Source organism: Pelecanus crispus, chromosome 3 (assembly GCF_030463565.1).
Source record: "Pelecanus crispus isolate bPelCri1 chromosome 3, bPelCri1.pri, whole genome shotgun sequence".
In the NCBI taxonomy this organism is placed as follows: Eukaryota; Metazoa; Chordata; class Aves; order Pelecaniformes; family Pelecanidae; genus Pelecanus; species Pelecanus crispus.
Window position 1 is genome coordinate 7,891,271 of NC_134645.1, and position 22,215 is coordinate 7,913,485.

Here is a 22,215-nt window from a genome sequence, read left to right on the forward strand (position 1 = left end):
GTTAAAAGTATGACCGAAGTCTTGGCTCCCAGTCAGCATGTCTAACACATATTAAAGTATGTACTGCCTGCCTTACGCTAACCCTATCAAGTATGTTAATTAACACTTTCCCAACATATGTGTAAGCAAATCCACTGCTAATCCTCTCAGAATACTACCATAAATTTCAAACCCAGGAAATTATTTTTACAGCACACCACTTACCTTGCTTTCCTTCTTTACTAATAAAGTTGGATAGGAAGAAGCAATTACTCCTTACAGGAGAAGAGGAATACCTGTTTCAATCATTACTACCATGAGAGACTAGTGGACCTGGGACAATAACCAAACTGCCTCATTTATAGCCCAGAAATTCTTTTAGCTTTACTCTCTTCTACATTATTTCATTAGGGGACCCTTCACTAAAGTCAGATGGTATAAAAACATAACCACTTCAAAAAGACACTTTTCCAAAAACCTCACAAACAGCTGCTCATCTCTTTATGATTATCAAGACTTTCTATCTTTATTAACAAGTACCATTTTGAAATAAAAGCATTACTTGCCCTACTCCTCTACACGTTTCGTCATAAAAATCAGAAAAAAGCATTACCTTACACTGAAGTCCTATTTCTCTGAACACCCTGCTTCTAGTCTCTTATTCTACCAGAGATCATACAGATACAAAGTAAAAAAATGTAAGAAAAGCCTTTGGGAACTGCATTAATTTAAGCGCATAGCAGAAGTATGTTGTGGGACAAATGAGAACTTAAAATTTCTACTTCTTTTTCACAGAGTCCTTTAACTGGATGGAGAGACAAGCAGTGTTAAATTTATGCAATCACTTTTGTAGCATTATCCTGAAGAACTGAAAAAGGTGTGAATAACACAACCCAAGAAAGCATACTCGGAGACAGTTACCTCAATAAAATTACTACATGACAGTGTTAGTAGAACTACTAAAGACTAACTACATCTAAACTCTTTGGATCATAATTTCAAGAAATGAAGCATAACTTCACATGAGATTTTAATGCAAACAAAAGCAATGAGGACTAATCCCAGAACTTCTAGTTAACATATGTGACCAGTAGCATGATTTTTTTTCCCTAAGAAGCAGAGCCAGTACAATCTGCCTGTAGCTCGGTAAGTCAGAAAAAGTTCCCTAGAACGTGTACAATAAGTCTTTAATGACTGTACTTATTCCTGAAAGTTAAAGACTATCTGATAAGGCATACCTAAGATGACAACCAAATAGCACCAACTAGACAACTTTTATTCAGTTTGCATTTTTAGAAAGTCTTTAAATAAATTTACTCCAAAATATAGTAGAAAAGCAAAAGATAAAATTAGGGTAGCACAAAAATGGAAATCTCAGTCGATTTCCTGTATGAATTAATACCTTCTTACAGAAAAATCTGGCAATGTACCCGAGAGACATATTTACTACTAGTAAGAAATTCATACCTCTAATTCTATAAGTGCTGCAGTCACTGCATCTGTTGCAAGAGCACCAGCCTGTAGCTTTTCAATTGCCTGTAAAGCAGAATTTTTCATTGATTATTAGGAAATTCTAATATTCTGTGACTAAGCCCTACATTTTCCTAGTCCTGTACAAAACAAAAATCATCACCAAATTAGTTTTACAATGTAAGAGGACATAAAAACAAGAGGGACTGGACATAGTCAGTGTGCACCGTGTGAGGGCAGATCTGAGGGCATGATTTTACTACTCCGACACTGGGACACTGCATTTAGTAGCAGATTCCTGCATGGTCAAATTTATAGCAAAATAAATTCTTATACCTGCTGTCTTCAAACACTTAATGTTTCAGTCAAGAAGTTTCTAATTTGCCTTCCAAGATTCAACAAAAATCCCTAGTATCATATCATATATGGCAATTCTCATGAAATTTAACAGAATATACACGGAAGCTCATCTAAAAGCCAACACACGAAAACAAATCAAATCAGATAATGTTATCTTCAAATTATATACACACAGAGAAATGAAATTCTAGACCCTAATGATTTGTTAGATCCATACTGGACAAGACCTTGCAGTCATGTTCTCTCAGGAAACCCCAGAAAACAACTATGGCTACATCTTCAGTTGCAAGACAAACCTGCGACTGTTTGTTCTTCATGCAAGATGTGTATGTGGGCTACCTAGCTTAAGGAACCAAATGGAATCTCCAATTAGACTTAAATTCAACAGCAAACAACCTTTTTTCATACATAATTAGCTGGAAACGAATATCATCAGGGCTAATGCACAACTTCAATAAAGCTAGTATTAAGTTTGGATGATTTCTGGGGCTTCTCATTACAAAATTTAGATCGGTATTAGGATTGAGCAACAGAACTGTAAAATGAAGTGATAATTATCAGAGGCCAACTCTGAGACTCTTCTAAAAAGCCTGCCAAGCTCCCCAGCTCCTTCTCCCTGGAGAAAGCAAAAGACATGAGAAATTTTGGAGACACGCCTTCCAGCTTCTCATTCAACACTTAGGAGACAGGACTTGCCAGTTCCAAAGCTAAGTTCTTGGAGCAGATTAAAAAAAAATAATTTCAATGGAAATTAAAGTCTTGCCATTTCTCCTTTTCCAGCTTTGGGAAGAGGGGTTTGATTTTTTGTTTTGTTTTTCCTGGTTCTACCTCCCCTCCTATTAAGAAGTTAACAGCTATCAAGAAGAAAAGAATTATAGAAATCCCTGCATTCATGGAGCAATCTGGATGCTAGTTTTAAATACATTCCAAAAAGAGTAGATATTGATGAAAGAAAAATCCAGACACCATACCGAGCTCCAGAAATCCCAGAGCCTTGGGAACAGTGCAGGAAGTTGTAGGAATACTCTGTGTAGGTACCACTGTGACCTTCTCCTGTTCCCCATTGTTCCTTTAGCATCTGCTGTTTACCACCACTGATGAGAATGTTGCTGCACTTCATGGCCACGTACTCTATTGACTCTACATCATGTTAACTGTTGCTGCTCCGTTTTTCCTCTAGAAACGCAGACAGCCTGGGTAGCTAAACCCAGATATGCCCATTCATACTGAAGGGACAGTGCTACTGAATATATTTCTTGTACACCTACCACAAGAGTGTGGAGCTGGTAAGACATACCTTCTGACAGGCTCTTTTGCACACATGCTTGTATTCTTTAGCTTTGGATTCGGAATGATAACCTGCACCTACAATTAAGGCAAAAGGAAAAGAGATGACACTACCTGCCAAACTACAGCCTAGAGTTCACATAAAGAATTAACATACAGATACAGCCTTCCTTATTCTGGATTACATTGGCATTTCCTTTTTGTACTGACGACTGACAACTTTACGCATCCCAACATTAATTCAAATACACTCTGTAAACTACAGGATACAAAGCAAATATGCAGAAGCATACAGGTATAAATCTGTGTCATACAATCTGTTCCTATAAACATTCTCCAAGAGATTCCAGTTTTGCCCATTCTTATTCCAGCATAGCTTTTCTACTTATTGTCCATATTGGGCAAAACCTTACTTTTAAGTCAAACTCCAATTTTCCTATTACTGCTGACTTGCAAGTTTGCAATTACCATCCTGTTCATCTTCTCATGTTTATGCTACATTTTTAGAGCTCATTACTCCTGCTTTAGAACCAGAAGAGTTCCTGGAAATAAAGATCATACAATTTTTTTTCACCTTTTTCCTCATTTTCAGGCTTTATGTCTATCCTGTTGCATCTAACCATTTTTCCCTGGTTCGTAGCCACTGCCCCCTACTTCCATACCTGAAAAATTTATCAGTGCCCACTATTTGACTAAATACAGCATCAGAAAAATAACAGAGAAGACTAGCACACTGATATTTAAATTCCATCTTCTGTTTTCTTGGTTTTTGAACTTGAAAAATATGCTTGTATTTATCTCAACTTCCCTTTCCTCACCTCTAGAAATGTTAGCTTTGAGAAACTCTAACAAAATAAGTTTTAACACTACTAGTGAAAGAAAAAGAATTTTAAACAAAGTAACCCAGTAAAGGACCACATATTGAACAACTCTATTTGCTATTAAGACAGAATACCAGGGTCATCAAATATCAAACCAGAGTAAGTTCTTTGAAGGTTTCGGTGGGGTTTTTTTAGCTTAAGGATTTTATAAGCCAAGTAGCACGTTGGTTTCTCCAATATTTTAGGTGTCACCAGGCTATTTTGCTCAATTTCACCTCATGTCATCACACATATGCTAAAGACAAATATACAGCCCGATATAAGCATCACTAATATTTTCAAGATTAACAGTATTTAAGAAAGAACCTATTAGAAAAGAATTTATGAACAAGACACACATAACACATCATTTTTGTATCACATCTAAGTAGATGACCTCTTCATTACATGTGGAAAAAATAAATAGCAATTCACTTAAATACGAACAATATAAAAAAAAAATTAGGCTTGGAGGAAAACTTTCAAAAAGGTAAAAAAAAGTGAAATTCTGCAACAAATAGCCTAAGGAGGTTTCAAAAAGTCTTAACTAGACTGTCCTTATGGACAAGCTAGACAAGAAACTGTCAGTAATGAAACAGCTATGTCTGACCTTTCTGTAGGGTAAGGAAACAGACTGAAAGATTTCTCACATTTTGCAGATTTCCCAAGCTTAGCAGATAACTCCAGTATCTGACATTTTATAACCATTTGCTTCAGGGATTTTGTTTGTGGTTTTCTTTGTCAAGGAGGGGAAAAAAAAAAAAAAAATCCCATTCAGAACACCCAAACCCCTACATTTTTATAACAATTTCCAAGATCCTCCAGTCTCCAACTTCCAATCAAATTCTTCACTCCCAGATTTACACCCAAAGTTAATGTCACTTCATTAACATACTAGTAGTCTGAAGTCAATATAAAATTTTAGTCGATATTTAGTTTGTATATGCATTATTTCCATTCCAGCTGTTATGCTTCTGCATCTTACCTGCATGGACAAGCACAAATCCCACTCTTTTTCCTCTTTGGGTTTGCTTTGTTTCGGGCTCTTTGACTACCACTTTTACAGCTGTAACCTGAGACGATTTGGAAGGTAACACTTCTACTGAACTTATCCCCTTCTCCATGATCATACATTAGGATCACCATCTTCTACTGGAAAAGAGCATCCTTCCATTCAAAAATAAACTCTGGAGAGGAATCATCCTAAAACCAAATCACATGCAGACGTTAGATACTGATTTCAAGAGATGAATTCCATACAAATAACTTCAGAAAGAACTTCTGGAAGAGAGGTTTGAAACAAGGAGAGTATGCCTCCTGAAAGAAGAGCTTCTAAGTTCTGCCTCTTTCCTAGCTAACAGTATTAATGAGACTTAAAATAATCAAAGTCCATGTTGCAAGTTGAAAGCACCCTTTTCATTACAACTTAACTTGAACCTAATAACCTCTCCAGACATTGTAGGGAATTGTTGATATACGGATTGCCCATTACTCAGAGAAAGCTGCTCTCCATGGTCTCCTTTTATTCAACACTACAACTTACTTCTCCACCCATCGTGCCTAACTAGTTTTTAACGTGATGATGCTCCATAGCCACAATCTTTGCTTCTTCAAAGTGTCATTCCCTGCTTGTGTGGAAAGTCCTAAGCAGCACTGTAGCAATGCTGGCAAAAGCCAAAAGACAGTATATATGGTTGCACGGCAGAATCTCCTATCCTCAGATCACATACTTGCATCTGCCTGCGTGATTTTGTGTCTACATTTTATGTACGGGATGTAGAATCCATGCATTAAGACAAATTCAATGGTCACATAAGAAGTCATGAATATGTACTCCAGAGAATTGCAGCATATGAGCAACACTTAAAAATGCCATACCTTTTCCATTCTTTTGCAGGAAATAGCTGTTTAAGATCCTACAATGAACTCCTACTCTTCCATACTTTTTCATTCCTTACCCTTATTATTCTCCACTCATTTGCGGGGGCGGGGGGGGAAGAAATTAACTTTTTTTAATGCCAAAGTATTTCTAAAAAAATGCCAAATAAGCCTAAAGCAGTGAAAGAATGTTTGCCTAGATAAGTGTAAGGTTAGCTACCATGATTATTAGTGAACCACAACATGCTTAAGTCGATCTCAAATAATGTAGTAACCCTATTTGGTTTTGATCTTAACCCTTAAGATGTTTATAGAAAGTTAATGGAAAAACTGTCAGCATTTTCTAGTATACAAAACAAAAAAGCTCCCAAGTTAAAGTACAGAACTACGTATTTTTCAGGAGTCAGAAAACAAATTCACTGTATTTACTGCTCCTCTTATCCACAGCCTAATACATGTCAATCCCGACACAGTACCGTTTCTCTAGTTCAGCAGGTAAAATTAAAAACAGAGACATTCTACATGTTGAGTTAATTCAGGAAGTGAAGAAGCCTATAGTGTTAATGCATGAATGGAGAAAACCTCTATAACATATTAAGACATTCTAATATGACGTCTATCACTCCTACCACCTCGAAAGGGACTACTTGTAACCTAAGGATACTAGAAAGTTAATAGAAGTGAAAAAAATGAGATGTTTAATATGTAGGATTTAAACCACAGATTTGGCAAATGCTATATGGCTCACTCTAGTAATTAAATACCACTCCATTTAAACAACCAAAACAATGCAAATGATGTTTAGCAAGATTCAGCACTGGCACAGAACAGTCAAACTTGCTGGTTTACCACAACCACCCTTCCAATAATGAAAATTAGCACAGCTTTCTGGGATGTTATTTCTGCTCATTTTTTCTTAGATGCTAAATGTATATAGGTATCTTCATATATCTATAAATTTACATTTTAAAATTAACTATGAACTTATCATTGTAATTATAAATATATATATTTATACAAAATGAAAGACCACTACAATACATAGACTCTATAGAGAAAAAAAGCATTTACGGACTACATCCAATTGTAATGGTCTCCTGTGTAAACTTCAGAGCTAAAATTAAAGTCCTAATCACTGCATTTACTTCCTTTTTGCTAATAATAACAAAGAACACTCCAGCAGCCGTTGGTACAGGCAGTAAGCCGAAACACACTCTGTTTCCTCCAAATTCCGCTTTGCTGCAGCTTATTACACCACACGGAGTGTCATTATGGCAACAGGGGCACACCAAAGACTTAAGCAAAATGACAGAGGAGTGAGTAAGGAAGCTATATTCTTGCAAAAATCGTAGAAATAGTGTGGTTGTAGGGAAAGTAATAATGATGGTAGTTAAGCTGTTTTTGAAGATGAAGATACAGATGCCACTTAAAGACTAATTAATAGCATAACTCCAGACTGGAAACCCTAATTAGGCCTTTACATACACTTGGGTCTGAGGATACGTTTATTTTTACCAGACAACATATAGTCAATCTATCTCAACAATTTTCTTCAGTTCATAACACTTCCTCCGCATCAATTCAATTTTGTTAAATCCCTTCCATCTCAAACTGTTCTTCAAGTCCTTTCAAACTTCATTCACAAACCCGCTGCTTCCATTTTGTAAGCTCCCGTTGCACCAACCTTTCCCTTTCTAGCTTCTTCTAGGATTTAGCCGTTCTCTTTCCTGGCTGTTGTACATTCATCACTTCTGATCTCGTCTCTCCTTGTTACACAGTTCACTGTTCTAGATCTGCACAGCTACAGAAACGGTGGAGGAATATACTCTGGTTCAACTCCTGAAGGACACGAACCATCATGAGTTTATCAAAGCAGCCCAAAGCACTTACTGCACTGAAAAAGTAACGCTGAATCCTACACAGGCACTCAGAAAAGTGTAAATAATTTGAGTGTTGCACCCAATGTAGAAAAGTTGCTCAGTCTTTCAGTGCGCTTGCATAGATGCCTCAGCAATTTTATCAGCCAAGAGGCGACCCTCACCATTCCCCTCCGATCCAAAGCTCTGCCTAGCGCTCACCACACAGAAACTAGCGTTTGCCGCGGAGCAAACGCTTACAAACGCGGCAGAGGGATGAGGGAAGGAAGGGATGTACGCACCGATGTCTCCGCCTCAACACTGGCAAGATGGAAGAGTTTATTTTTACGAGCTTTTGGGTGTTACAGTAAGAGGCCCGAGGGGTGCTGGAGGACGAAGAGCAACGGGGCGAGAGGAGAGCGCTTCGCCCCGCGAGCGAGCGGCCCAGCCCCCGCCGGGGAGCGCTTCGGCCAGCGGGGGGAAGAGCCGCGACCGAGCGGCTGACGAGGAAACCAGCAGCCACGAAACGAAAAGTAGAAAACAAACTTTTAGTCGGGGAAAAAAAAAAACCTCCAGGCAGACCGGCCGCGGCCGCTGCCGCCCCACCGAAGCGCCCCGGGGAGGGCCGGGCGGCCCCTCGCCGGCACGGCGGCAGGAACCCGCGCCTCGCCGAAGCCCCCGGTGAGGGCCCGCCGCGCCCTCCGCCCCGCCACCGCCTCAGGGAGGCCACGGCCACCCCGGGCCCCGTCGCCATGGCGACACCGGGGGCCTCGCCGCCCCCCCCCCTCCCCCCCGGGAGGTGGGGCCGCAGCGGCGGGGGTGACGTCACCCAGGGGAGCCCCCACCGGCGGCGCGCGGACCGCTCGAGCCCGCGCGGCCGCCTCACGGCGCGGCCGTTACCGCCCCGCCAGCGCCCGCGGAGCCCCGGGGCGGGGGAAAGGACGAGCGGGCGCAGGGAGAGAGGGCAGGCCGGGGAGAGGCGGGGACCGGCGCGCTAAGGCGGGGCAGGGCGGAACCAGGCGCGAAGCACTCACCCTCCGCCGCCGTCAGCCTCGCGCACACCCGGAACCGTCCGCCCGCCCGTTGCCTCGGTGAGGATGAGGCGTCCCGCCCACCGCCTCCCTCCGATTGGGCGAGGAGAGCCAGGCGACCGGAAATGGCGTAAGCGCGGATTGGCGGCTCGGAAGGCGAATGCCGCGCCAGCTTGCCGCGGGAGCGCCAATCGCGGCGGGGGGCGGGGGCGCAGGCCGGGGGAGGGCGTTGTGGGTGCAGGTAAAGAGCAGGGCGCCCCCGCTTCCCCTCTCAGGCTGGGCGGACCGAGCCGTGGCTGCCGCAGCTTCGTGTTGCCGCCCGTCAGGCGGGCGCTGCTGGCCGGGGGGCGGTCAGAGGGTGCCGGCGAGAGAATGGACGGCAGCCGTCGACTTCCCCGTGGGGTGGGGAAAAGTAGCGGCCGCGGCTTCCCCGAGGGGAAGGCGCTGCCCGGGCGAGGGGAGCCGGGCCCGGGGCTGTGGGGCGGGAGGCGGGCATGGCCCGGCCCCTGCCTGCGAGCAGCTCCGCGCCGCCGGCCCCCAGCCGGCTTCTCGGCCCTTTCCCGGGCTGCTGGGCCTTCGGGCTGCTCTTCTCTCCCTCGCCTTCGGTAGTCTCCTCTCAAACGGCTGTTGACACTGAGCAAAACCTAATGAAAAATTGCACCAACGGCTGATGCGTTTTGCATGAGGATTTGGGTAGTTTTTGCTACTTAGTTTTTACTTTCATTATAAACGATCCAGCCACCAGGTCAGGAGGCGTGGGGTTGCTACTCTCCCCTTAATTGGTTTAGTGGTGGACTTGGTAATGTTAGGTTAACGGTTGAACCGCATGATCTTAAAGGTCTTCTCCAACCTAAATGATTCTTGCTCCCAGCAGCCATACAACTTAAGATCTCTGGCCTGAACAAAACCAAACTTACTGGTTACAAGTAAATGTTTTTCATAATAGTCCTGTCAGGAAATCTTCATGCTAGTCAGATACTTTGCATCTCCCTCCTTCAATGGGCATTTGACTCTTGTGTACTGTTACAGGAATATTGAGTTCCTATTCGTTTCTGTCCATTTTGCTGTCAAGGGGACTCAATGTCAACTCTCCCAGCATGATTTTTCTAAAGCTACCTTCCCAGAAATGAGGGCAGCCGCATCTAAATCCCATTTCCTTCACACCTTCTCCGATGATTGTTACCGTCGGTCTTGGGAACCAGCTGCACACGTACGTGCCACTTCGTTTATCCCAGTCCACCTTGTCTACAGTTCCCAAAGTGCCTTCACACTTACAGCCCCTGCTCTTCTTTGTAGCACTCCGAAACTAGACCAGACGTTCTTACGGACTTAGATCATACAGTACATTTATCATAGCTGACGCCTCAAATTTTCATTTGCAAAGGTCAGCTTTTTCAAGTTTAAACTGTCAAAATTTTTATAAGATCAAAACACAGTTGTTCTTTTTGCAGGATTCAGTAAGGAGTTTTCTCCGATCTCTTGCTCAGGCTCCAATGTGAGAAGTGGTAGGATATATTTCTCCTGAGATTGACTCAACCCCGGCCCCTGCCTGCGAGCAGCTCCGCGCCGCCGGCCCCCAGCCGGCTTCCCGGCCCTTTCCTGGGCTGCTGGGCCTTCGGGCTGCTCTTCTCTCCCTCGCCTTCAGTAGTCTCCTCTCAAACGGCTGTTGACACTGAGCAAAACCTAATGAAAAATTGCACCAACGGCTGATGCGTTTTGCATGCAGCTGGTTCCCAAGACCGACGGTAACGATCATCGGAGAAGGTGTGAAGGAAATGGGATTTAGATGCGGCTGCCCTCATTTCTGGGAAGGTAGCTTTAGAAAAATCAATCTTCTCCTAAGATTCTCCTGACCCCTCTAGATGAAACAGATTTCAACTCCTCTACCTTTTTCTTTTCCTAAAAGCTAGTACAGCGTGTAGCTGTTGCAATGATTCCTACCACAGTGGACAATATCCTTCATTCTCTGCAAACAAGCTGTCAGAAAATCACCTGCTTCAGCCCAAGTACATCATTTAAAGGGGATTTTTACAAATTAAGTTTCTACGGTTACTTTTCAAAGCAAATAACTCATAATACATCAGTTACACTTCTTACCATCACCACCATGTAAGACAAACGTAATTTGGTCTCCCTCACATTTGTAGTGAATATACTTCAGCCTGTGGCCACCATCTTGTACACGTTATATCGTATATTAAACATTAACAGAAATTTGAGCACTGAACCGTCGAGACCCAAATAAAAAAATCTGGAAACTAACCTTTCTCCCCCCAGGCTTTATTCCATCTCCACTGTGTCCTAATCTTCCTATGTAGGATCTTCCCCAGGCATTCAGGATGATCCTTCCTGGCCTGCCTTACAATCATAGAAATCCCTTTTATGGCTTTTTTCCCAATAAATAACAATATGCTTCCATTAATTTTTGCATTATTGACATTTTTTTTCACAGACCAGCCTTAAATTTTTGTAATGATGCAAAAAACATCGAGAACAAATGCAAGTCTCCTTTTTCAGCACACGTTTTTGGCACACAAAAGTATGTGGCTTATGGAGATCGGCTTTTGTCTTCTACATTACCAGGTGCTTCCTCTTCTGTTGGATAAAACTACAAGGAAATAATGTGAAGTCCACAAACCCTTAGAAAAATCTTTGGCCTCCTTTCACAGATTTTAATGTGGAGTCCAAATCCCAGTTGCGAGTTGCTCTGTTGCCAGGGTTTTTTTTTTGAAGTCCTCGTTATTCTTGACAGTAATGCTGAAGTGAACCAACGAGACTCCACAAAGTACTTTTTTTGCCTCTCAGATGGCAATAGTTACATTTGAGCTAGGACAATCTGATTTTTGGGGAAAGGGAGGGTGTTGTGTGGAAGTGTTGCAACACACTTGCCTTCTGGCTGCAGCCTTTCTTGGACGCACAGCATTGGCCGCTACCAAAGAAGCTTCGATTTGACCTTGTGCATTCATCTCTGTGTCCTGTGTAAGGTCCTACGCACCTTCTGCCCCCCGTTTTCCTTCTCTCTGTCCCCCTCTCCTGTCTGTCGGCTAAGAACGAGGCAGCACAACATGTGGCTGACTCTAAGCTACACATATTTTGACTTGACACTTCCATCAAATCTCCTTGAAGTTGGCCAGCAGGTTCAAATTATGAAGGTAGGCTGACAGACTGATGGATGGACAGCGTGATCATGGAGCCCTTCTTTCTTTAGAGGGGAAGCTAAAAGCAGCATCAATGTTTGGTCCTACCCTGTTCTCCAGAATTCGCTTTCAAATGCAGATGTCTGTTTTCACTTGTGTTTTGAAGCTTCTACTTAACTTGTCCCTTGCTGCCGTTGACAGTTTCCAAACTAGCCAAATATTTCTTGGTTTTTCCTATTTTCTGGTCCTCACTCTTCTCTAGATTTGTGGTGCTACTCCAATAAAAAGGTGATCTCATTCTGTAAATCATTCCTCAGCGTACAGGTTTGAAGTGAAAGGCTTCCTTTATTCCTTTTACAAAGTTTCCAGCTGTGTTTTAATGCCTGCTTTTGGTTTTGTTCTATTTCTTGTTGATTATCTTAGGTTTCTTCTTGCATGTTGTGTTTTGAAGCAGTTTTACTGCCAGTTTTACTTCCTAATTTGATAAAGAGCTTATCTGCTGCTTTAATTTATTCTGAATAAAAATGGCTGTCCAAGCCCAGAGGCTTCAGTGAGGCTTCATCTCGCTTGCTGTACTATAATGAAACCATTAATTAGATAAAATCTGAGGTAAGAATGCAGACACGTATGCCACCGTTTAATTACTTCTTGGAACTTGAAGTATTGTTTTAATACTAACATCCTCCATTTCCTGGAAGAAAAGCTCAGAGAGTGGATACTTTTTGGGTTTTTTTGACCAAATGTTGAATGGGGTGATCCCATGTACTCAGTAAGAAAAATTTAAATGCGTTTGCAGCCAGGCAGACCCACGGACATTCACGCGGGTAGAAGCACATCCCTACAAGAAGCACTTAACACAACACAGCTGGAAATTTCTCCTTCAACCAGGGTTTTGAGAAGCATTCTGCTCCAGAGGCGTGAGCGACACTCGGTTAGGAGCCATGTGCAAGGGCCATGCGTTTGCTGTTAAACTCAGCGAGTTGCTTAACACCGTGCCAAGCAAAATGATTTGCCTCAGCTTGGGGAAACAAGATGAAGTCCAACCTGTCTCTGCTGCCTCACAACTCCCGTTGCAGACTCAGGATCACAAACTCTTGTCAAACAGGGTTAGGGTGGATGCCCTATACATGCCCTGTAGTTCCTCCACTGAGGAAATTCTTTGCAGAGGTAAATTCTGGAGCTTCTTTGAGTAAGTCTGGGCAACACAGTATACCTCAATGAGGTTCTGTCAAATCAGGCCCACGTATCTGACAACATGCATTCAGATATACTGTTTTGTCACAATGATGAGGACAGAGTACAAAGAAAAGGGAGAACCCATTTCATACCTCCGCTAGTTACAACCCTCCAGGACTGCTGATTTTTATTAGGTTTTTATAGGTTTCTTCAAACCTATAGCGAAGTCATTCAGCTACTTCACTTCAAGGCAGACTAGAATTTGGAGTTGGAGATGCTAAGCTGTGGCCTTCAGGTGCAATGAAGGAGAATATTTAATAGTAGGTGACGAGAAAGGCAGGCTTTTCGTCGCAGTTTCGATCTCCTATCTAATAATTCTTTAGCTTTATTTGTGGGGCAACAGGAGAGCTGCTTTGAATAAAGTGATCCTGACCTCACAAATCCACTTTATCCTTGCTTTACAAAAGGCAGTGTTCCAGGCAACAAATAGCTGAACCTTTCGTTTGGGAGGTTTCAATGCTTTTGGACACCTGTTAAAGGACAGAGATGCTGAGAAAAGGCAGGAGAAGAGGAGAAGACTCACACCCCTTTCCTATCCCTTTTGACCCAGATGAGAGGACAACCTTAAACAATGAATTCAAGACAAATTTAACACTTTAACAAAGAATTTTTCTGGGAAGTGGCCATGTGAAGGGGGGAAGAAAAAAAAAAAAGGCAAGCACATAGATATACAGCCCCATATCGACCATTCCAGTTTAGTTTAGGAACTTTGCAACTCGTTTCTCTGGTCAACAGAAAAAGCAGCTGAATGCACCAACAAATATGAACAGGAATTGTTATCTGAATGATTGCATGCAAAAGGAGAATAGCATCCAAAGGCCACTGTGAAGGCTGGAATCAATCCACTCAGATACCACATTATTAATCCCACTGAAAGAGTGGCTGATCTTTGCAGGTAGCATAAATAAGCCTGCAGTCTTCTCCAGGCATGCTTGTTGTTTCCTCTGCATACGAAGAGGCCCCTTCTTTGACTTCCTGCCAGAAAAATAATGTTTTTTCCAGATAATGAGCCACTTTACATGAGAAAAATACTCTAGCATCCTGGACCTGTCTAAATAGCATTCCATGTACTCCCAGCTGCTCAACGCCCACACACAGTTATTTCCAACACTTGTTCCATCACATCTCAAAAAACTCTTAACTCGATGTGATTGTGATCTTCTCTCAGCCAGCTTTCACAGTTGTAACGAGATGGGGGCCAAATCATAAGACACAGGACTTTTGAGAAATGAAACTTCAAATATGCATTCATCAGCCATTGCCAAGATAACCACTGGTAGTAAATCCCTGCAAGGTTTTGTCTTTATTCCTTAAAGATGGAAAGTGAGTTATATGCGTACTGGGTACGTACTGGCCATTGTAGCAGGATAGTCATCTCCCCATCAACCGCGATGGGAAATCAGGAAGCCAGGACTCACAGAACAGTGGTTTTCAGAGTCAGAGATCATTTGTCTTCACACCCACACAAAGCATGATGCAGATTTAAATATGACAGTTTAAAAGTACATATTTTGGCAAAACGGGCCAAGTTGGTGACTAAGTAAATCCTGGACGAGATTTGCTCCACAGGTTTTATCATCTCACTGTTTTTATGGGTTTTGACCTGCACGGTTGCTTTCTGCAGCTCTCTGTAGGTAATGATTTAGTCCAAACCAAAGTTGTTTTATTGCATTCAAGGTGTGATACAATTTCAGTAGGGCAGCCTTCGCAACATCCTCCTCTTCAAATTCTGTGATACTGATCCAAGTGCAACAAAGAAAGTTCAGGATACTTAAATTCACTGTGAAGCTATAAGAATAATTGGCAGAATCAGATCTTAAAGGTCTTTTCCAACCTAAATGATTCTATGATTCTAAGTTCTGATCTTCAGGACGTAAAACGAGGAAGAAAAAAAAAAAAAAATCCATTCTCATCCCTCCAACTAGCTCATGAGCTCTATCAGCAAATCCATAAACATGCAGAGGTTGAGATCGGTACAAAAATTGATGCAAGTTTATTTCAGGACCAAATTTGCATTTTTAACCCACAGCTCTTCTAATACGTGCATTTAAATTCATTACTGTTACCCCTCTTCTGTATATTGTACCTTTTACCTTTCAAAAATTTGACTAACAGCAAAGTAAGGCAGCCATTCTGTGACAAATGCATCTTTGCTTAACAAGGCAACTTGCTTCTCTGTCAATGTAAATTTTGGGCCCCTTAAGAAAGCCAGACAACTTTTAACTTCAGCGATAGATTGATATTCCTTTTAGGTGTCACTGGTCTGCTGCACCTGTTTTGATGCTAATATACGAGTGTTGCAAGCAGCTCTGTAGCCATCACCTCGTGCAGCATCCCTTTGACTCGGTAAACTCCACAGAGGGCCATGCGCAGCACGCTACCGTTCACTGCTAACAACTGGGACGTGCACCGAAGTGGTCAGTCTGGTCTTCTGGATTGAGAAGGTGGTAATCCATACCTGAGGCAGATGGGCTTCCATGGAGCGTATGAGTTGTGGGGTTTATTTAATTATAATAAATTAAAATAAAAAGACACCTGCTAACAAAAGAGTCATTTCACAAAGTGGAGCACTTGGACACCAAAATACAGAATAATGAAGACTGCTTCCCTTCATGGCATTTTCCTGTCAGACTACAGCTCAAAGAAAAGCATCCGTTTATGTAAGTGAAACAAAAGTCAGAGCTGATTTCACACGTACCATGCTTGATTTTCTGTCTGACATGGGTTTCGTTCCTAGGCATTCATATTTAGTTTCCTCATACAGAGCTCTAACATTCACCAAATAAGAAACATGCGAAAAAAAATGCGTAACTTGCAGTTGGTTTGGCAATTACCGTCCTTCTTTCCCACCTCCGGCTGTTAGGACACCCTTCAGAACAACTCTTGGTCAACACCAAGAGTTCATCGTCATTCATCACTGTGTATCTTCTCAGGCTCTCTCCCTGCTGGTGCTGCTCAGTCGTTACTTTTACGGAACTCTTTTAAGGAAAAGGACTGAGGGCTCAGGCTGTCCTGCCCTGCCCCAAAATCCTGCTCAAGCCCAAGGCATCCGTTCTTGGGGCAGCTCACGCACCCACTCCCCCTTTGATTGCCCGAGCATTAACCTAAGGGGAAAAGGAGATGGGAGAACGAGGAAGGGAAGAAGCTTATGCTTAAGGGGTTTGCACTCCACAGAAATGATTTTAACCCTTAATCACCTGTAAAAATCACAAGCATCCTAAAACAGTTACTTTGCTATTCTTAGTCCTTTTGGTAACCACTTCTGTTAAGACTTACATTTTCCATGGAGAAACTGCCAAGCCACTCGAGCAGCGGTTCAGCCACACACGTTGCTGACTGCAACAGGCAATTTTTCTGTTGTAGTTCAGACTTACAATGTCAATCTTTGACTCACGGGGTCGGAAGTCAATACAAACCGTATCTGCCTCAATTGCCCTTTCCTTCTTTCCTTGCCCCAGAAATAGAAAAAGATCTAAGTGCATTGGGCAGGATTTCAGTGCAAAGCCAAGGGATTTGCGCGGTGCCAAGGAGCGCGTGGGACGCAGTCCAAGAGCATTTGCCCATGAAAATGTGGCAACCAGCCTTTGGATCGGGTGTCTCGGAGAATGGGACAGGAGCGAGACTTGCCAGGGCGCGCACTGGAGGCTAGAAGCAATGTTTAAAACTTGCAGAGTCTCGCATGGCTGAAATACAGAGCTGGAACACTACTGAGCAGGGATTACTCATATGCTAGTGATGAGGAGGATATAAAGTAATAATGACCTTAAGCGACATTAATCTAGATTGGATCCAGAGCCCAGACCAAAATGTTCCCATTTATAACACCGTATGTCAAGCACAGAAAAATACACAAGACAATAGACCTTTCTGCCACCTTGTCTGGCTTTTTTACAGGAATACGGTAACACAGTCCTGTGCATGAAAAGGTACATTTTTACATTCAAAGGGTTGCAGGGTTTTTTGAAGTCTTTTAATGATATAAAGAATAATGAAAATTACTGTGCCAGAACTACTACTTTTGTTGTTCTTTTCATAGCTACAAAACGGAGGTTGAGGTATTTAACTCATGATTTAAGACAAGTGCAAACCAACCTAATTACTCTAGTAGTTTTACATATATATTATATATAACGTGAGTTTCTAAGACTTTATTTAAAAAAAAAAAACAGTACTTTGGTTGGTTGTTTTGTTTGCTAAAAAAAATATGCGACAGCACAACTTACTGTTATTTTTGGGCACTACTGACATATGAAAAGAACAAAAAGCCAACTTGCTATTAATTGGCAATAATACATTTAATTTTTAGAAGGAAGGCATAATAGAAAACATACGTGGCTCTTCATCTCTGGTTGTCTGATGTTTCTTGGTTTTTAAATAAATCAAACCCTCTTGTGATTTCCACTTGTAATATTAGATCTTTAAATGTCTGGCTAACACTCTGGCATGAGCTCTGATGGCTGCCAACTTGGAGACAAACGACTTTATACCAGGCCTCCATAAGTTGCTACAAAAACCAGTGCTGGTTTATGTGTTATTTTACTTAATTGCCGTCACTTTTGCGGGTTACATGACATTTAGTGAAAGGGAAAAATAAAATTACATTTTAAAGTTCAGAGGTTAGAACTTCTAGATCCTATTTTTATGTTTAAAAGGATGAGACGGTCAAAAACGTCCTTTATTTTGTTTACACAAAGGGTAATGAATTGCAAGGAATTCTAGATGAGACATGACCACTTCTTACCAGACTTCTGAAATACATTTCTGCTGAAAACACAGAAAGAAATCAGGTTTTTCTAGCATTATTCTGGAATTATGGAGATTAGATGATGGGCTTTGAGCCATTAACACATAGTAGTTACTGATTTTTTTTTTTTAAAAAAAAAGGTTAAAAAAAAAAAGTGGATTTAGACCTAAACATTTTATAAACAGACCAAAAACTTCCATCTAAGATGCATGCTGGAACAGATCCTGCAGTTCTTCCCAACCAAGATGCCCCCTCAGGACTAAGCAACTTGAGAACAACAGAAAACACCCCCCTCTTAACAGCCAATTGGATAAAATTATCATACATTTACATGATAGCAAGTACACATTACCACACAGAAAAATATTTTTTTTTTAACCGGTAGTTAAATCACTGTCAAAGTCTGCCTTCACGTTTTTATGCATTTTGTCTCACTCTGACTTCCAAGTACCAGCTAGGCTTCCGAAGTGGACATCTCAGAGTATCTTCAGATGCTTCCACCAAAGAAGGTAGGCAGCACATGGACACGTGAAGAAAAGACACAACTTACACCATCTAATTTCAATAAGAAGTCATCACTATTTGTAAATTTTTAATTTTACAACAATTTTTTTTTTTTTCAAGTTAGTCCTCTAGCAAAGTTACTGTAAAGGACAGATACATTGCAGAAGTACAGAAGTTCTGTTGGGAGAGTTTTTACTTTTTGTTGGAGAGTTTTACCAGCAAGTTATTCAGCATATCTGGGCATTCTGGAGGCACGGAGATTCACCGATGCCACGCATTGTTTTCCAGTAAAAGCATAAAAAGCACTCAGCCGAAAAGAAAAGCACTGATAATTTAAGTGACTCTACGCAGCTCCTGCCAGGAAGTCAAACACAGTAGGCTATGCCTACTGCTAGTGCACAAACGTGGAACGCGCCTTTGTAAGAGCACGCGCATCGAATGCGTCAAACCAGAAGTATTTGGTAGATATTGGCAGGGCGAGAGGATTCAAGAGGCAGTGCAGTTTGCTGCCTTCATCCCCCACCGAATTTGCTGTTCCATACAAATTATTAAATAATGTTATGGGATACTCTCTGTGGACCCCGTATTAAAACAGAATTTGTAAGCACACTAACACAGAACGAAACTCTGTGTTGGTCCTACAGCTACAAAAGGGTGCTGTTACAAAGTAAGTACCTACAACAATTGTATTACTGTATTTCTGAAAGAAACAGTTAAAACCGTTATGAACTCATCCACTTCCCCACTGACCAGGTGTAATATTCTAAGCGCACCATTAGTATCTCCCGTTACTGGCCACTGTCAGAGAGCATTGGGCTAGGTGGATCCTTCATTTGACTCATGTTTCTGTCCAGACCTTTTGCTTTTGTTCTTAGCTGTCCAATTTTCCACACACTTTATACATAAATGCTTGCCCTTCTGTCAGCACTAACGTTAGTACCTCCAATCTCTAAATCTCACTCAGTTCAAGCTACTGTCCCTAGTGCGTATCACAGGCCTACAATATATAAGCCATACAATGAATCATATTTAGAAAAAATCTGTACAAATACATGGTATGTCTAAATTTTACCCTTTCAGCTTGGTGTCACTACTTTGTGCCTGGAAATCGTTATCATATGTGCCAGTCTTAAGAAATCGCATTGAAGACACCTACTTAGTTTTCCGTGCTGCAAATTTTATTAAAAAATGAATATGATCTTTCATTATGGGAGGAGCTTGTCTCCTTATCTACTGTCTGTATCAGATGCATATGTGTACACTTTTATATGACAAAACATTTTCTTAGGTAGTAACCATTGGCTCTCCTGTTTGATGCAGGGACACTTCCCTTGGTGGAAAAATCTATTTCCCAAAGCATCTTTCTTTCTTTTATAAATCCTGTAAGTCCTTTCCATCTTTCTTTATAAATCTGTGTTTTGCTGAATATCATTATGCTGTTCTCCACTGTACAAACATGTTCAGAAGCTTCCTGCCACTTCCAGCGGGACAAGTTTTCCTTGTTCTCCATCACAGCTGGTCAGTTCAAACTACAAAACCTTGGTTTGTTGGGTCCTGCCATATTGCTTGGAAGGCTAAAAAGCCACAGAAGCTGGATCAAAGTTATGTACAAAAGACTGTAGCATCTCCTCAACTTTTTCTGTTAGCTGCTTAAAATGAATCTGAAGATGTTCAATGTTTATGAAGAGCAATTACATTTAAAATATTCAAGGTCTGCAAGTATTCCTCAGGCACATCATTGCAAAGCACTCTTGCAGAAACCATCTCCACCTGTGTTTCTATACTGTGTCCCTTAACTACTTTGTCCATTTTGGCCATTAGGTATACAGCCTCTCATGAGCTAAATCTCACTCAGTAATCGCCTTTAAATATTGACATGTATTTTCTTCTTATGAACACTAGTTTGGTTATCTAGTTTCTAACCTCTTTTAATATAATTCTTTGTTTAAATTAATAGAATGTCTTAGAAATTAACAATACTTCTTTACAATTACAAATTATCTTTCAGCTCCTTGTTCCTAATACTTTTGTTATTTTTTGATACAATGTTCTATTTCCACTAGAGCTAATATAGCAAACACTTAAAAAAAACCCCAAACAACACAAAACTTAGACAAATCAATTTCCACACCCCAGGGAAGAAAGATCATTTTCTATCTACTGTATTTTCCCTGCACTGTTGATATCTTCATCACCAACACTAATACTAATTACTGGCCAAACAACAGGGTTTCTAAAATTGTACCATCTAATCAACCTTAGACCTTTTTTTTTTTTTTTTTTTTTAAATTTTAAAACACTTGCAACGCTGGAAGATTTTGTATAAGTGGAACTGTATTAATGAGAATTCAATATGAATAGGAGAAAGCTTAATTTTGACATAGTTTCATTTAGGCGCAGAGGAAGAAAACACAGTTAAGTGCCCAAAATTCCTATGGGCCAATTTAAACCATTTATTTCCAATATATATTAATGAAACACTTCTAAACGGCACTTTTTTCATTAATTAGTTCTAATATTACCCACAAAGTCTTCAAGTATTTAAAGAAGAAATTAATGAAGCATATATGAAATCTTTTAAAAATATACAAAAACCATGTATACAAAATTTCTTCCATTTTTAGTTATATTACTACCTTCTTTAGCAACAGAGATATGTTTTACAGACTTCTGTGGAATTAAAAACATTAAGACTGCTTAGTCTCAGCAATAAACCTCTGCAGAAGTGTTTTTCTTATTTATAAATAAAAACATAATTACGATTACTTTTTGTAGCCATCTTCAGCACTTCTATTATGTTTAAGAGATGGCACAATACCAAACAAACTCCCCTAAAACCATCAATTCCTTCCTTACGTGTTTTCAAGGTGTAGTTTTTCAACAATAGGACAAAACAGTATTTGTTGTGGCAGAAGGAAAGAGTGGTTATTACTCTAGTTACTTCAAAACTCACCACCATGATTAAGAGACTTTTCAGGAAATTTTAGGTGGATAGGAATCAGAGCAGGCTGTAGTAACTTTAATAGATGTCGCCAGTTAGAACAACTGAGACTAAAGTAAAGTCTGAGTAAAACCAAAGTTCAGTTATTTGAATTTCTGCTTTTTCCTTGCCTGAAACTCTTCGGTTTTATTTTTGACAGATTTTATTAGCATTGACAAGGCAGGATCTATGGCTTTCTTCGCAACCTCTCCTTTCTTTGCCATCTTGTTCTCCTGTCCCTTGCTAGCCTCCTTAAGATCTTGTTCCTTTTCTTCTCTTCGGCGAGCTTTCTCTTCCAAGATCTTTTCTACTGCTTTTGTCTTCTTGAAATTTGGATCTGAAGGATCCAAATTAAACAGGGGAGAAGTAAACATGGCTTGGAATCTTGTATCAGCAACATTTACCTGAAGGCAGAAACAGAATATTTACTTTAGGTAATCTTTACCCACGATAGCAAAGCTTTTAAACACAATAAAATATGAGCTCCTTAAGGAGTCATAGCTCATAAGAGTGTTCACCATTCCTGGAACTGCTCCAGTCACAAAACCCCAGTGAGTGTGAAGTAGAGAACCAGAAGATACTGTTGGTAAAACAGACAAGTGAATGCTTGTACAAATCCTGTATAAGCCTCCATCGGCAGGCCAAGGAAAGGTTTGTTGTTCAGAACTGACCAGGATGAAAGCAGAATCAGAACAAACACACCCATGAGTATTTTAGGCAATGAGTTGTACAAGGCCTTGCATAAATAGCATCTTGTTATCTTACACAGAGTTTGAATCTGTTCCCCTTCAACCTGGTATCAGAATATTTCTTGCTTTTTGAAAACAGTGTGTAACTCCCTAAAAAGGTAGATCTGGGTTGTTCTCCTTCAGATAGAGTAAGGAAGAAGGATA

The 22,215-nt window shown here is 41.0% G+C and overlaps 2 protein-coding genes across 2 annotated transcripts in view; both read right to left on the minus strand.

Annotated features, from left to right (window-relative positions):
- TASP1 (taspase 1) overlaps positions 1-8,756 on the minus strand; it is an 89,200-nt gene extending 80,444 nt beyond the window's left edge. The window contains exons 1-4 of the mRNA XM_075707280.1: positions 8,725-8,756; positions 4,942-5,159; positions 3,107-3,174; positions 1,447-1,515 (exon numbers count right to left, since the gene is read on the minus strand). Coding sequence (XP_075563395.1) covers positions 1,447-1,515; positions 3,107-3,174; positions 4,942-5,086 — 282 coding nt within the window. The 5' untranslated portion in view covers positions 5,087-5,159; positions 8,725-8,756. The remainder of the gene's footprint in view (positions 1-1,446; positions 1,516-3,106; positions 3,175-4,941; positions 5,160-8,724) is intronic.
- A 12,043-nt stretch (positions 8,757-20,799) lies between these two features.
- ESF1 (ESF1 nucleolar pre-rRNA processing protein) overlaps positions 20,800-22,215 on the minus strand; it is a 33,161-nt gene continuing 31,745 nt past the window's right edge. The window contains exon 14 of the mRNA XM_075707877.1: positions 20,800-21,726. Within this exon, the coding sequence (XP_075563992.1) occupies positions 21,427-21,726 (300 nt within the window). The 3' untranslated portion in view covers positions 20,800-21,426. The remainder of the gene's footprint in view (positions 21,727-22,215) is intronic.